Below are 12,712 nucleotides of genomic sequence, written 5' to 3'. Positions count from 1 at the left end.
GAAATTAAATTTAATACAGCAATATCAAAAAACAAATTAAGGCGAATAACCTATATTTTTATTAATATTTATTTGATATTACAATTACATTTACAAAAATATTAGTAGAGTATTAAAATATTTAATCTACAAAGCCACCTTCTAGGAAGGGTCCTGTTTGAATTAGATCTCGAATTATCATACTTTTACTAATAGTTGGTGCCACCATATAAATCCCTTCGTAAATCATTCAACATTTCTTTAGTAACATGTTCGGGAATTGGTTGAATAGAAAGATTTTCCATTGCTTCAATCCCGTCGTCACTATAATCCCGCATTACTTCATCAACGTCATCTTGAAATTTGGTCGGTAGTGGTTCACGACCTAAATTTCTTCTCTCGGCATTAATTCGATTTCGAAATAATACCGATATCTCCAAGCTGTCGGCTGCTAGTGAATGCCTATGTTCTCCAAGTTGAAACCTTGCTGCACTAAAGACGCCTTTCGAAGCTACCGACGACGCTTGCATTACTAATATATCTCGAGCCATCGGTTGTAGTTTTGGAAATCCTTTGCCGCGATTTTCCCACCATGCTAGAATATCTTCAGTAGGTTCTGTATTTTGATTAACATAGGCATCAAAATCATTTCTATTATCGTGAGAAAGTTCAAAATAATCCTGTAAATAATCATCAATATTATTTTCATCAAATCTACTCCTAGAGCTTTGAGGTTCATGTTCACTTGATAAATTTATATTAGCATTATATAAATCATACAATTTTCTAGCTTCAATTTTTATGCTATCTTTAACTTGTTGATAACTAGGAATTTCTTCTAATACATCATTAATATCTAAGTTAAAATACATTTTTTCAACCATTTTTGATGCACCTACATCTTTATACTTAGGGTTTAACAAACATGCAGTTAAATAAATTTGAAGAATAGGAATATAATATTTTTTAAATTTTAGAATTATTTTTTCAATGGTTTGTTAAAATCTTGGTTTATTTTTAAATTTATATAATTTAGAAGAAATAATACAAATATCAGGCAAAACAATACAAATTGATGGACTATAAAGTACATATATTCTTTTTGTAGTAAAGTAAAAAACTTTTAGGAAATCTATAAGTTCATTTATATCACGTCAATCACTATCATCTAGTCTATACGTCATATCAAAATTATGAGCACCCAAACCATTTGTAAGGGTATTCTAAGCATTCCAAACCATTTGTAAGGGTATTCTATATTCATAAGCGACTACAAGCATTTCATATAAAGTATTCCATCTAGTAGCCACTGTTTTTGAAATTTTTCTAGGTGGAAGATTATTTTCAAAACAGTGATTTTGAAAATCTTTACGCCTAGACTTAACTTGACATTTAAATATAAAATGACATGCATTTTCAACTTTCGTACATCCGTTATCATACATATGTACACCATCTCTAACTATCAAATTATATATATGTGCAGTACACCTAATATGATAATTATCACCATAGAAAGGACAAAGTGTAGGTTTTAAATATTCAACAACAACATTATTACTTGAAGCATTATCTAAGGTTATACTACTTATTTTATCACATATTTCATAACTTTGTAAAATATCTAAAATAATTTGAGCAATATAACTATCGGCTTTTTGCATTTGACAACATTTATAACCTAAAATTCTTTTTTGCATAAACCAATTTTTATCAATCCAATGTGCAGTAACAGTCAAATAATCGTTACCGTTTACACAAACGACCCATATCAGAAGTAATAGTTATTTTACAAGTATTATAATAAAATAAACAACGAAGATATTGAAAATGTTGTGCATGATAATCAAATACAGCCTTTTTTATTGTATTTCTAGCAAAACCTTTAAAATTTGAATTATATACAATTTGAATATAATGTATAAAATTGGGATTTTCAGCAAAACTAAATGGCAAACCCATAACACACATCATTTTAGCTAGTTCTTCAAAATCTTTTTCTCTACTATATGAAAGTGGTAAATCAGAGCCAGAAACATTAGACGGATTTAATTGTGTTTGTACCATGTTAGAGCCGCCTACTCCTACATTTTCAGGAAGGGGGGTACCCTTTTTTTTAGCTTCCGCTACCGCTTTACCATGCAAAAATTCATTTTTACAATAAGACATTAGATGACTACTCAAATGTCCCGTCCCGCCAAATTTACCAACAGTTTTATGATTTAATCTATGTTTACATTTATTACAAATAGCTTGTGTTTTATCTTCGTTCTGTGTCATAAATTGCCAAACAACCGATTTTTTAGCACGTTCTACCTTAGGCCTAGGATGTACGGGGAACAGGGACAAGACAACGAAAGGGAGCGGGACTGGGAGTATTAGTAGCCGTAGGTGGCTCAGTTTCATCATCATCATCATCAAAAGTAGGCGTATCAGTATAATTATCAATATCATTATCATTATCATTATCACTAGGCAAATCCTCATCAAAATTACTAAAGCGACGTTGTAAATGTTCATGATAAGGATCTAATCCTGAATTACTATCAATATTAAAAACCGTATCATCAACATGTGTATAATCATCCGAATTTATTCTTAATATAGTAGATTTTTTAGTTTTGATTTAGAAGAACTACCGGTTTTTGCATTATCGGAGAATGTAAAGTTACACATATTTTTTACACGCTCTAATGCACTTTTTTTCCCCTTTTTTTTTTGAACAATATTTTTATCGAAATCCATATTAAAATATTAAACGTGAGATTATATATAATACGAAAAATGTAATGCAAATAATAAATCACAAAATAAATAAATAATTATTTAAATATAAATAAAATGTAAAATAAAAGTTGGAACGAATGTACCGAACGTCTACTTTACGACCGCCGAAAGCCGAACGTGGAAAGTTGAAAATTGAATTTTGAAGCTCCAAATTTAATTTTCAAAGACCAAATAAGGCAACACCGAAATTTAAGATATTATATATTAGAGAATTAAAGATTAGAGAGTAGAGAGTTGAGAGAGAAGAAGATGAATAGATGATTTTGTGATTTAAAAGAATGAAATTTAGGGGTATTTATAAGTAAAAAAATGGGTTAAAGTGTAATTTTTAAACTTTAGGGTATTAAAAAAGTTTGGGGTGGGGTAGGACTCCTATTGGCTGAAATTTGGGTCAAATAGCCGTTGGGGGGGCCCACTAGCCATTACCCAACGGCTATAAACGGATATATTTAAAAAAAAATAAAAATGACCGGACCGGTAAATTCCGGAACCGGGAGGGACCGGTAAATCTTGATTTCCGTCCCGGTACCTATCCCGGAACCGGAACGAACCGGTCTATACCGGGACTAGCCGGTACCGAACCGGTACCGGACCGGATCGGTAACCGGGAATTACCGGTTCCGCTGCCACCCTTAGTTAGTACCAATACAGACAACATGACATGGATCAAAGTATCCATTCATGGTTGGCAAGTGTTACATTGTTTACATCTATGGTCCCATTCTATACATTAGTGTGTGTGCATACATCTCACCCTCCCCAGACCTCACTTTTGTGGAATTACATTGGATATGTTGTTCTATTATGAGAGTTGAATCGAACATGGAACCAGCTAAAGCTTGTGAAGTCACATAGGTGGAGTTCTATTTTAAGTTATATACAGAGAGAGGATTGCGCACCAAATGGGATTTAAGCATCCATAAACGAGTTGAGAGACCATCTTGAGGAAGTAAATTTCTCATCGCAATCATCCCCCAGTCCATAAGAATGGATGAGTCTCACAAGGGGAGTATATTGATAAGTCAAAAGGTGATCGAGAGGGGGAGCTGAGCCTAACCTCTGCATACAAACAAGTTCAAATATTCGACCTAAGCAATATACAAGATGGAGATAAAACTCCTGAGAAAGAGCTCACAAATATACCAAGTATAAGACACTTAGTGTATCCAAAAGAGATAATCAACCAGGATCAAAGATGAAGGTGTTTACCTCACTATTATTCGAAAATTTGGACCTGTTTTTTGTTTTCATTCTTCAAAGTGGATATAATCTACATAGGCAAGTTGATAGCTGTTGTGCAGAAAGAATTGTACTTTTTAAACACTGCAAAATTGGCCAGGAGATTGGCAGTTGAATTCCTTCTCTGATGATTAAATTGAATCAGACCCTGCATTCATGGCTTGAATCTTCTTGATCTCATCTTTGAAAAGCCAGGAGGTGGATATGTTGCTGTTGATCATATGAATAGTAAGCAGAGAATCAGATTTCTGAAACCATTATCCAAGCACCATTTTATGGCTTGAATCCCTGCATAGTTGTTAGAGCATTCCCCAAGGTAAGATGCGAAAGCCATGATCATATGTCCATTGTGATCTCTCAAAATTCCTCCTGCTCCAGCACTAACCATCAATATTAAGTTTATATTTCCCGATATCAGGACATTTCCAACTCACTGGAATGATAGATAATTGAGGCCTGATTCTTTCCACAACATGGAATATATTTGAAAAAGGAAGGGAGAAGATTATGGTGGTAAATTGAGCTGCAAGAGTCCTCTGTATCAGCATGGTGATTTCATCAATCACTCTGTTAGTAGTCGACCTGATGCCATCATATTAATAAGAGCATCTGAATTTCCAGATTTCCCAAGAAATAAAACTAGGAAGATATTGAAGAATGATTTCATGTACTTGGTTTTGAGGCTTGATGAGCCACCATGCCATGAATTTAGCTCTAATATTTAGGGAATTTTTATGAGGAATTCCACACATCATAGAAGTATTTCCACTCTTGGCCGGTTCTCCCTCATTAATAAGATGATCATTTGTTTCAATAGAACCATTGTTACAACAACAACATCTGGAAGGTCCGTGGACCTTAAACCTGGAGAGATTAACATAAGTGGCCAGCTTATCCTTGAGAAGTCTCGAGACATGAAATGAGATCTTAAAGGGCATCTTGTTATGCCAGATCTTGGTGTGAGTAAGAGCAGTGATTCTATGAGTTCTTAGAGCATTCCAGGCAGATTTGGTAGAAAATGAGCTGATGGCAGCTGTCCAGATAGGGTAATCTTCATTTTGAGGAGATATGTTGATGGTTTGGATGTGTGTAGCTAGATTAGAAGGGAGCAAATCATTAAGTTTATCCAGATTCCAAGTGTCTTGCACGACGAAGTCAGAGACAAGAATCTTCTTTGATCTGCTGCTTTGCTCAATTAGATGAGCTAAGGCACCTTTGTTGGTCCAATTATACCACCAAAAGGACACATCCCCTTTGCCAATTTTCCAGAAGATATGCCTCTCACATTCTTTTCTAGTGTCCATAAGTCATCTCCATAGATGAAACTGAGTGTAGTTCTTCTTTTTGGCCACTGGATGAATCCATATACAATATTTAGCATTTAAAAAGGAAGAGCAGAGAATTCTTTGTTCTGAAATTCAACCACGTTTTGGCTGTAAAGAAGTTGCACGTCACAAGAATGGATCTGTTCCAAATCGAGCACTAACAGTTGGTACTCCCAGGATCCTTTCACCTCTGGCAGATTTCTGAACATTATGAAATATTCAAAAGATTAGAACTTGAGGGATTAAAGGATCACACACATTGAAGAAGTAGATACTAACGAAGGACAAAAAACTGAAGTAGATACTCCACCAGGTTTTAAACCATGGCCCATGGGGCCTTGAGGATTTCTCAATTGCGGAAAAAATGGGTCAGTATTTTGGAAGCTAGAAACAAACTTATTATACGACGAATGACTATTTCAGAAAACTTACATGATTGATGGTCATGAAAGCTTTATTTAAGCTCACTACTTCTGGTTGGCTGAGATATGATTATGGAGTTTGTTTACCAATCTTAGGTAGCAGCAGGGAGAAATATCCTTCCACACATTGGAAGAAACTATTTGTCAATCATGTGATGTATCACCAATAATCTGCACACGAACAGAACCCATTTTGAAAACTGTGGAATCGATTGACATCTCTTACAACTATCATTCTCATTGTGACCTTTGAGATAAGCTTCAAAGCAGAATGGCAATCATCGCATATCCTGAGATTCTTAATAACATGAATTGGTGCTTGGGATGGTGTTTTCATGAGAGCATATGCGACAGCCAGCTTTTCGCTGTGGTAACTAAGATAACCCTCTTGTTGTTCTTGCTCAACATCATGCAAGACAGAATCCGTGTCTGGAACATAACCTAATGGTTTTATTTCAGCCAACAACTTTCTCACCTTCTCATGGATTTGAGCTGTCTCTGGATGTTGTGTGTCATCAGAAACAAACATATGAGTTTCATTTCGTATTTCAGTCCAGCTCAATCCTGGTTCTTTCTTTATGTTCCTTTCTCTTAATAACTTCCGCATCTTTGCTACACCATCCCACCTTTTCACCTTGGCATGCATATTGGACAACAAGATATAGGTTCCCACGTCGTTGGGGTTCAATTGTAATAAATGGTCTGCCACTTTCTGTCCTAAACCATAATTGCGGTGGATGTTACAAGCATTTAGCAAAGTACGCCAAGCAATAACATCCCATGTGATTGGTGTCGACCTCATGAACTTCTCAGCCTCATCAAGTTTACCAGCTTTACCTAGGAGCCCTATAACACAGGTATAGTGCTCCAACCCAGGTTCAAGGCCAAAGTCTCTCATTAGATGCTGTAAGTAGTAAAATCCTTCTTCTATCCTACCCAAATGTCCACAAGCCAATAGAACCCCGATAAAGGTTACATAGTTTGGTTGCTCTTTGGCAGCTAACATGTCCTGAAACATATACAATGCGTCCTCACCAAGCCCATGATGAGAGAAACCTGATATTATCAAATTCCAAGTAACAGTATCTCGACATATCATGTTTGAAAATAAGGCCCTAGCGGCTTCAATATGGCCACTCCTAACATACATATTGATTAGAGCATTACCCACTACGACAAAAGTTCCATGTCCCATCTTCTCAACACGTGCATGTAATGTTTTCCCACACCCAAGTGCTGATAGACCCGCACAGGAATGCAACAATACTGCAAATGTGTATTCATTTGGCACAACATCCTGAAGTTCCATTTGTAAGAACATTTTCAGGGCTTCCTCAAAGCACTCATTTTGGAAATTTGCAGCCAAGATTGTTGTCCAAGAAACCACATTATGGTCAGGATAAGAATAAAAGATACATCTTGCACCTAAAATTTCACCACACTTTCCATACATGTCCATGACTGCACTGCTTAAAAACACATCGAGCTGAAGACCTGACTTCAACATTCTGCAATGAACTTGCTGACCCAATTTCAAATCCTTGAGACGAGCACAAAGACCAAATATATTCACATAGCTGATTTTGTCCCCCACCGAGCCCTCAGACAACATCCTTGAGAAGACATCCAATGCTTCATTTGTATACCCATGATCCAAGAAGCCCTTTAGTACAACATTATCAGTAATGTTGCTTGATCCTGGAACAGACTTCAAGATTTCCAGAACCCCTTCCATATCTGAAGACATTGTATACAAGGATAGAAGAGCATTCTTCACATACTGATGAAACACTAATCCTGATTTCAACACTAATGCATGACACTGCCGCCCTTCGTGTACCAAACCACCATTAGAACAAGAAGAAAGTACAGTAGACAAGACATACTCATTTGGAAATAAATTATCCACTGAAACCATGTCTTTCAACAATTTGGGTACTTCCCAAGTAAACCCATTGTGCAAATATCCTGTCATTAAAGTGCCCCAAGAAACTATATTTCGTTGCCGCAATCTGTTGAATATGTGCCGAGCAATAGCAAGTTGTCCACACCTTGAGTAGAGATTAATGAGACAATTATTCTGAATTACGTGGTTTTCTGAGGCATGATTAGACACAATAAGAAGCGCATGGACAACTTTTCCCAATTTGAAGTTCCCATCATCAGCTAACTTTTTCAACAACTTTACAGCGTACTTCACAGAAAAGACAATTTGGGAGTTTAATTGGGATAGAGAAGACACACTCACATGCAGAGGAGCACGGTGGACATTGCTTGTCAAAAACATAGTCAAGTCTCAGTGGTAGTTTAGTTTGTAGAGTAATACAACTCCAAGCACTTGAAGGGTATATTGACTGGACAAAAGAAATGCCAGATCTGAAAATATAAGCACAGGCATGCTTAAAAATTTTGCTGTTTAAACTTAAATAGAAAAACATGTGCAAGAAAGATGTATTCAAATTACTTTAGTGATGCATTTGAAACCAAGACTCTTCTCTTATATGAGTTTCTTCTCCCCCCAACACCGGATACAGATTACTCATAGTTTTTCATTCAACAACAACTATACCTCAATCTCAGGCAGGTCAGGGTTTTATGGACTATTAAAGGAAACGTTTGGTTGGCAAACTTATGGAAATGCTGGAAGAAAACTTTAGTGCACAAAAAAAAAAAAGAGCAATATAAGTTACCACCAAAGTCCAATCAGGTACTCAGCATATAAACTCTTGCCATGTTTCAGAATTCAGACCAATGAAAAAGCGAACACAAATACATTAAATAGGCCATGACCACCAAAAAAGGCTTTGAAAACAGAACCAACTTTCCCCTGTTTGGCAGTACAGCAACGATAGACCCAATGATGAAGTGAACACAACACAGTAATTATGCATAACCACTTAATTAAGTCTTAGAATTTTTTTTAAAAAGAGAAATGAATAAGGATTCAGTGTTTAGGAGAGTGAGAAGCATAAAGCATGTGTGGGTCAGGAGCTCGATGAACTGGTGGTGCGGAAGCAAGCAAGAGTGCACGGGGAGCAAAACTAAATATGCATATGCTTCTTCGTAATTGATTCAGTAGCTGACACATTTGCATTTATAGCGTTTTCGAGGAGAAATTGCAGTTGTTACCTATTGTCTGTGTGCATGCTTCTTTGAGAAACTTCTATTGATAGTTGGGTTCGAACCAACAACAATAGTGTGGAAAACATTACCACGGCCCCTTCCTTACCACTGAGCCATCAACCAATTTTATTTTATATATATATATATATATATATATATATAGTTTTTTAATACAAATACAAGGTACGGAAAAGCTACTAGATTCGTTTGAACCCACAAACCTCCGCTTAGCTCCGCCCCTATCTGTCTTCACTTTTTTCTCAATTCTTCATTATGACCACTTATATCCTTCATTTGGAACTCTTTCAATAGAGATTTTTTCTCTCTTATATTTTTTAAATAATTAGTGTTTTAACCACAATGATTGATTTTAGTGCATAATTTTCATTTTGTTAGGAAATGGATAGGATGGCATATGACCTTATTTTGTGATGTATTTATCAAATCAAACTTGACGAATACGCTATCATTAGTAAAATATTATTACTTTTTTTCGTTTATTGCAAGCTTGTACGTAGTTAAAGTGAATTCAAATGTAATAATTTTACTCTTTTAGGGATAAATATACCCTATTTGTGTTTCTATTAAATTTCATAACGGATGTTGGTTATTTTCTCCATGTTTACAAATGAATGAAAACCGATGAGTATGATTATCTACATGCTCCCAAGACAAATGACAACTTTAGAAATTCTAATTGCTATCTTATCTCAGAATGGTTGATATGATTTGTTGCTTTTTCTTTGTCAAATTCTTAAATTTTGAAAACATAAGTGGTTAGAGATATTTACTGCAGAAATCTCAAGAAAACAATTGAGAAGAATCAAAATTATATATTCACAATAGTCTCTTCTTAACTAAAGATGTGTAAAATTTTAATAAACAGAACTAGATTAAGAATATTTTTCATTATATCATTTATCATATAAAAATAATATTTGAAAAGATGTGTGTGCCTAACCATTACAACATATATCGAAGCGACTAAAATCACATATATACCAGTATAGCCCAATTAATGACAAGGTGGGTTGAGGCGACTGCTACATTTTCATTAGATGAGTTGTTACTGTCCTTGAGAAAATGAGGTCTCGGGTTCAAAACTCAGTGGAGACAAAAAATACTAGGTGATTATTTCCATCTATCCTAACCTTGGTGGATAGAGTTACCTGATGCAACATGTTGCAGGTGAAAGGCGGAAGTTTTAATCTTGGGCGTATTTATATGTTCATTTACTATATTTTGCCTGCATGTACCTTTAGTTTTAAGAGCATTCTTTACTCTATTGGTTGTGGTTTGATGAGTATTTTGGTAATTGTGCACTAAAATATGTAATTAGATATTACAGGAAATTGATGCAAGAATCAAGTAAGTAGGAGCTGAAGCAAGCGAGAAAAGCTTGGAAACAAATAAGAGGAGCACACGAAGGAGAACAATCAAGAGAAATCTGGGTTCTGGTGCACTGATGGCGTGTCGCCCCAGGCCATAAACTACTAGTGGCCTGCGCACTGATGGTGCACCATGCTAGACCCCAAACTATTGAAGCCCCGGGTTTGGCGCTATGGTGATGCGCTGCCCCACGAAAGCCTCAACGAAAAATTCCAATTTTAGGATTCCGAATCCAAGAAGGAAAAGGGATTATTTTCCCTAACCCTATATATAGAACATTGTGCCTCTTTTGGAGGAAACCATCATACTTTTCAAGTGAAAGAGGCACGAGATAGAACTCACCCTTAGGGATCATTTCTTCTTCTTCTTCTTCTTCTTCTTCTTCTTTTCTTAGACATTACTTTGCATAAAAAATAATTATTTGGGGTTGCGACTATAGATGATTATTCAACATTAATTTATGGATGAAGTTGGTTATCGTATAAATTATTCTTGTGTTCTTGAATTAGTATTTTGATGCTTAATTACCATTAAAATAAATATGTTGTCTACTTTTGAACTCGAGAAAGGAATAGAGAGATAAAACATGAAATACTCACTTGAAGTGATTTGTGTTTAGTATAGATATATACCTAAGTGTCGTGTTTGGTTACGAAACAAGAAGATAGCTTTAATGCTCTCTCCTCTCAACGATGTAGTTAGACTGTCAATTAGGGTAGGTGATTAGTAGTCGAAAGATCATAATCATAAAATTAACCTCGTAAATCAGTAATTTGATAACCATCTGAAATACACACAAGATATATGAAGTATGAATTCTTAGTTACGCTGCAGCCCTGTAATTTTCCCAATTATTATTAAGATTATCTTGAAGTTGATTCATTGTTAGTTAATTTACTTCTTTCATTCTTGCATTCTTACTATTCCAATACTAATCAAACTCTTGTGGCACACTTGCATAAATAATTAGAATTAGTATAAACTGATTGATAGGGTTCGATAATCCAACTTTTTTAAAGCCACTATATTACTTGCATGTCCGTGTATACTTGTGTGTGCATTTGGGAACAACAGGTATCATCTGAAATTAGTCAAGCTGCGCGAAAGCTAGCCTAGACACCACAATCCTTTAAAAAAGAGTTATTCAGGCAATTAATCAAACACTTAGAGTGCATAGTTTTTCTTTGCAAGTCTTATCACTCTACTACCATGAATACCAAACAAAAAGAAGAGAAGGGGGGAAATAATGGCACTGTTTTGGGGTGTGGGGAAGAAAGAGGAGATAAGAGAAGAAAAATGTTTACCTCAGTGAAGCTTTCCAATGGAGCAGTGATGGATTGAGAAGGAGAAAGTGATGTTCCAATGTTTAAATATAACAGAGAAGAGTCGAATGCTGAGTTAATAATTTGGTTAAAAAATACAAACAATTTTGATCTCAATATATTCATATTTCATATTTCTAATAATAATTTGATCCAAAAATATTTTTATTTTTAATTAATGAGTCTAAAATATATAAATATACCACATTACTACTTTTTTTTCTTCTTTTTAATTGTATTATTTTTGAGTTATTGACTAAAATCATCTTTTAACTATGACTCAAATCTGATGTACATCCTTATATTATCTAACTGAGTAAAAAACATCCTTATATTATCTAAAAAATAATAGAAATCATCCTTTAGCCTATTTTTATTAAGAAACTGATTGAAACAATAAAAAAAATATTTTCTTTTTAATTTGATCACGTCTTGACCACGACGAAAAGATCAAAGTTACCTAAAAAGAATAAGAATATGGATAGGAAATGAATCTTGAATTTAAATTTCGTGTGTTGTTAGTTTATAGAGTACGTTTTTTTGCATGATCAAGTAAGTTGACTTGCACCAATACATAAGTTTTGAAATATTCATAGAGTACGTTCCGAAGGTTAGAAAGATAATGTAAAAAAATCATTTCAAATATATTACATCCAACTATTTAGAGATTTTCTTTAGTGAAATCACGTAGGTGTTTAGTTATTAAAATAAAAAAATAATTACTTTATTTGAAATTTTGTTGTTGGAGTAGTACTTGTTTTTTTTCAAAGAATATTTAGAATTTGAATTTATTTTGTTTGAATATAATTTAAATCCTCAATTTTGAAAAATTAAAAAAATTCACCTAACTTGATTAGCTTAACCATGTGTACATATATCATTCAATTTGACACATTTTTTTTGGGTGTGAGTTTCTTAAAAAAAAAAATAGACAACAGGATGAATCTTTCAACTTTTAGAATAGTTCACGAATGTTTTTTGTTCACTTATATAACATAGGGATGTATTTTAGATCTCGATCATACTCCATGGATAAGTTAGCCAAAAACTCTATTTTTCAATAGAAAACATTACCTTTGAGAACTATATTCTTTTCTTTTAAATTCATTTTAACTACCAAATAAGT

General features: G+C 34.4%; 1 protein-coding gene across 3 annotated transcripts; it reads right to left on the bottom strand.

Annotated features, from left to right (window-relative positions):
- Positions 1-73: 73 nt before the first annotated feature.
- Positions 74-11,701, bottom strand: LOC107004648 (pentatricopeptide repeat-containing protein At5g39680). 3 transcript variants are annotated; one of them, XM_015202934.2, is made up of 4 exons: positions 11,569-11,701; positions 5,763-8,128; positions 3,976-5,531; positions 74-595 (listed from the first exon to the last, which is right to left on the bottom strand). In XM_015202934.2, exon 2 carries the CDS (start codon positions 8,037-8,039, stop codon positions 5,913-5,915), a length of 2,127 nt encoding a protein of 708 aa, XP_015058420.1. In that variant the 5' UTR covers positions 8,040-8,128; positions 11,569-11,701; the 3' UTR covers positions 74-595; positions 3,976-5,531; positions 5,763-5,912. The 3 variants fall into 3 exon arrangements, with proteins under 3 accessions (XP_015058420.1, XP_015058418.1, XP_015058417.1); XM_015202932.2 differs by lacking the exon at positions 74-595 and adding an exon at positions 3,429-3,825; XM_015202931.2 differs by lacking the exon at positions 74-595 and having other exon boundaries at positions 3,429-5,531.
- Between the last annotated feature and the right edge of the window lie 1,011 nt (positions 11,702-12,712).

This window comes from Solanum pennellii, chromosome 11, assembly GCF_001406875.1.
Source record: "Solanum pennellii chromosome 11, SPENNV200".
In the NCBI taxonomy this organism is placed as follows: domain Eukaryota; kingdom Viridiplantae; phylum Streptophyta; class Magnoliopsida; order Solanales; family Solanaceae; genus Solanum; species Solanum pennellii.
Note: the sequence above shows the minus strand (reverse complement) of the source record. Positions and strands in the feature narration are given on the sequence as shown.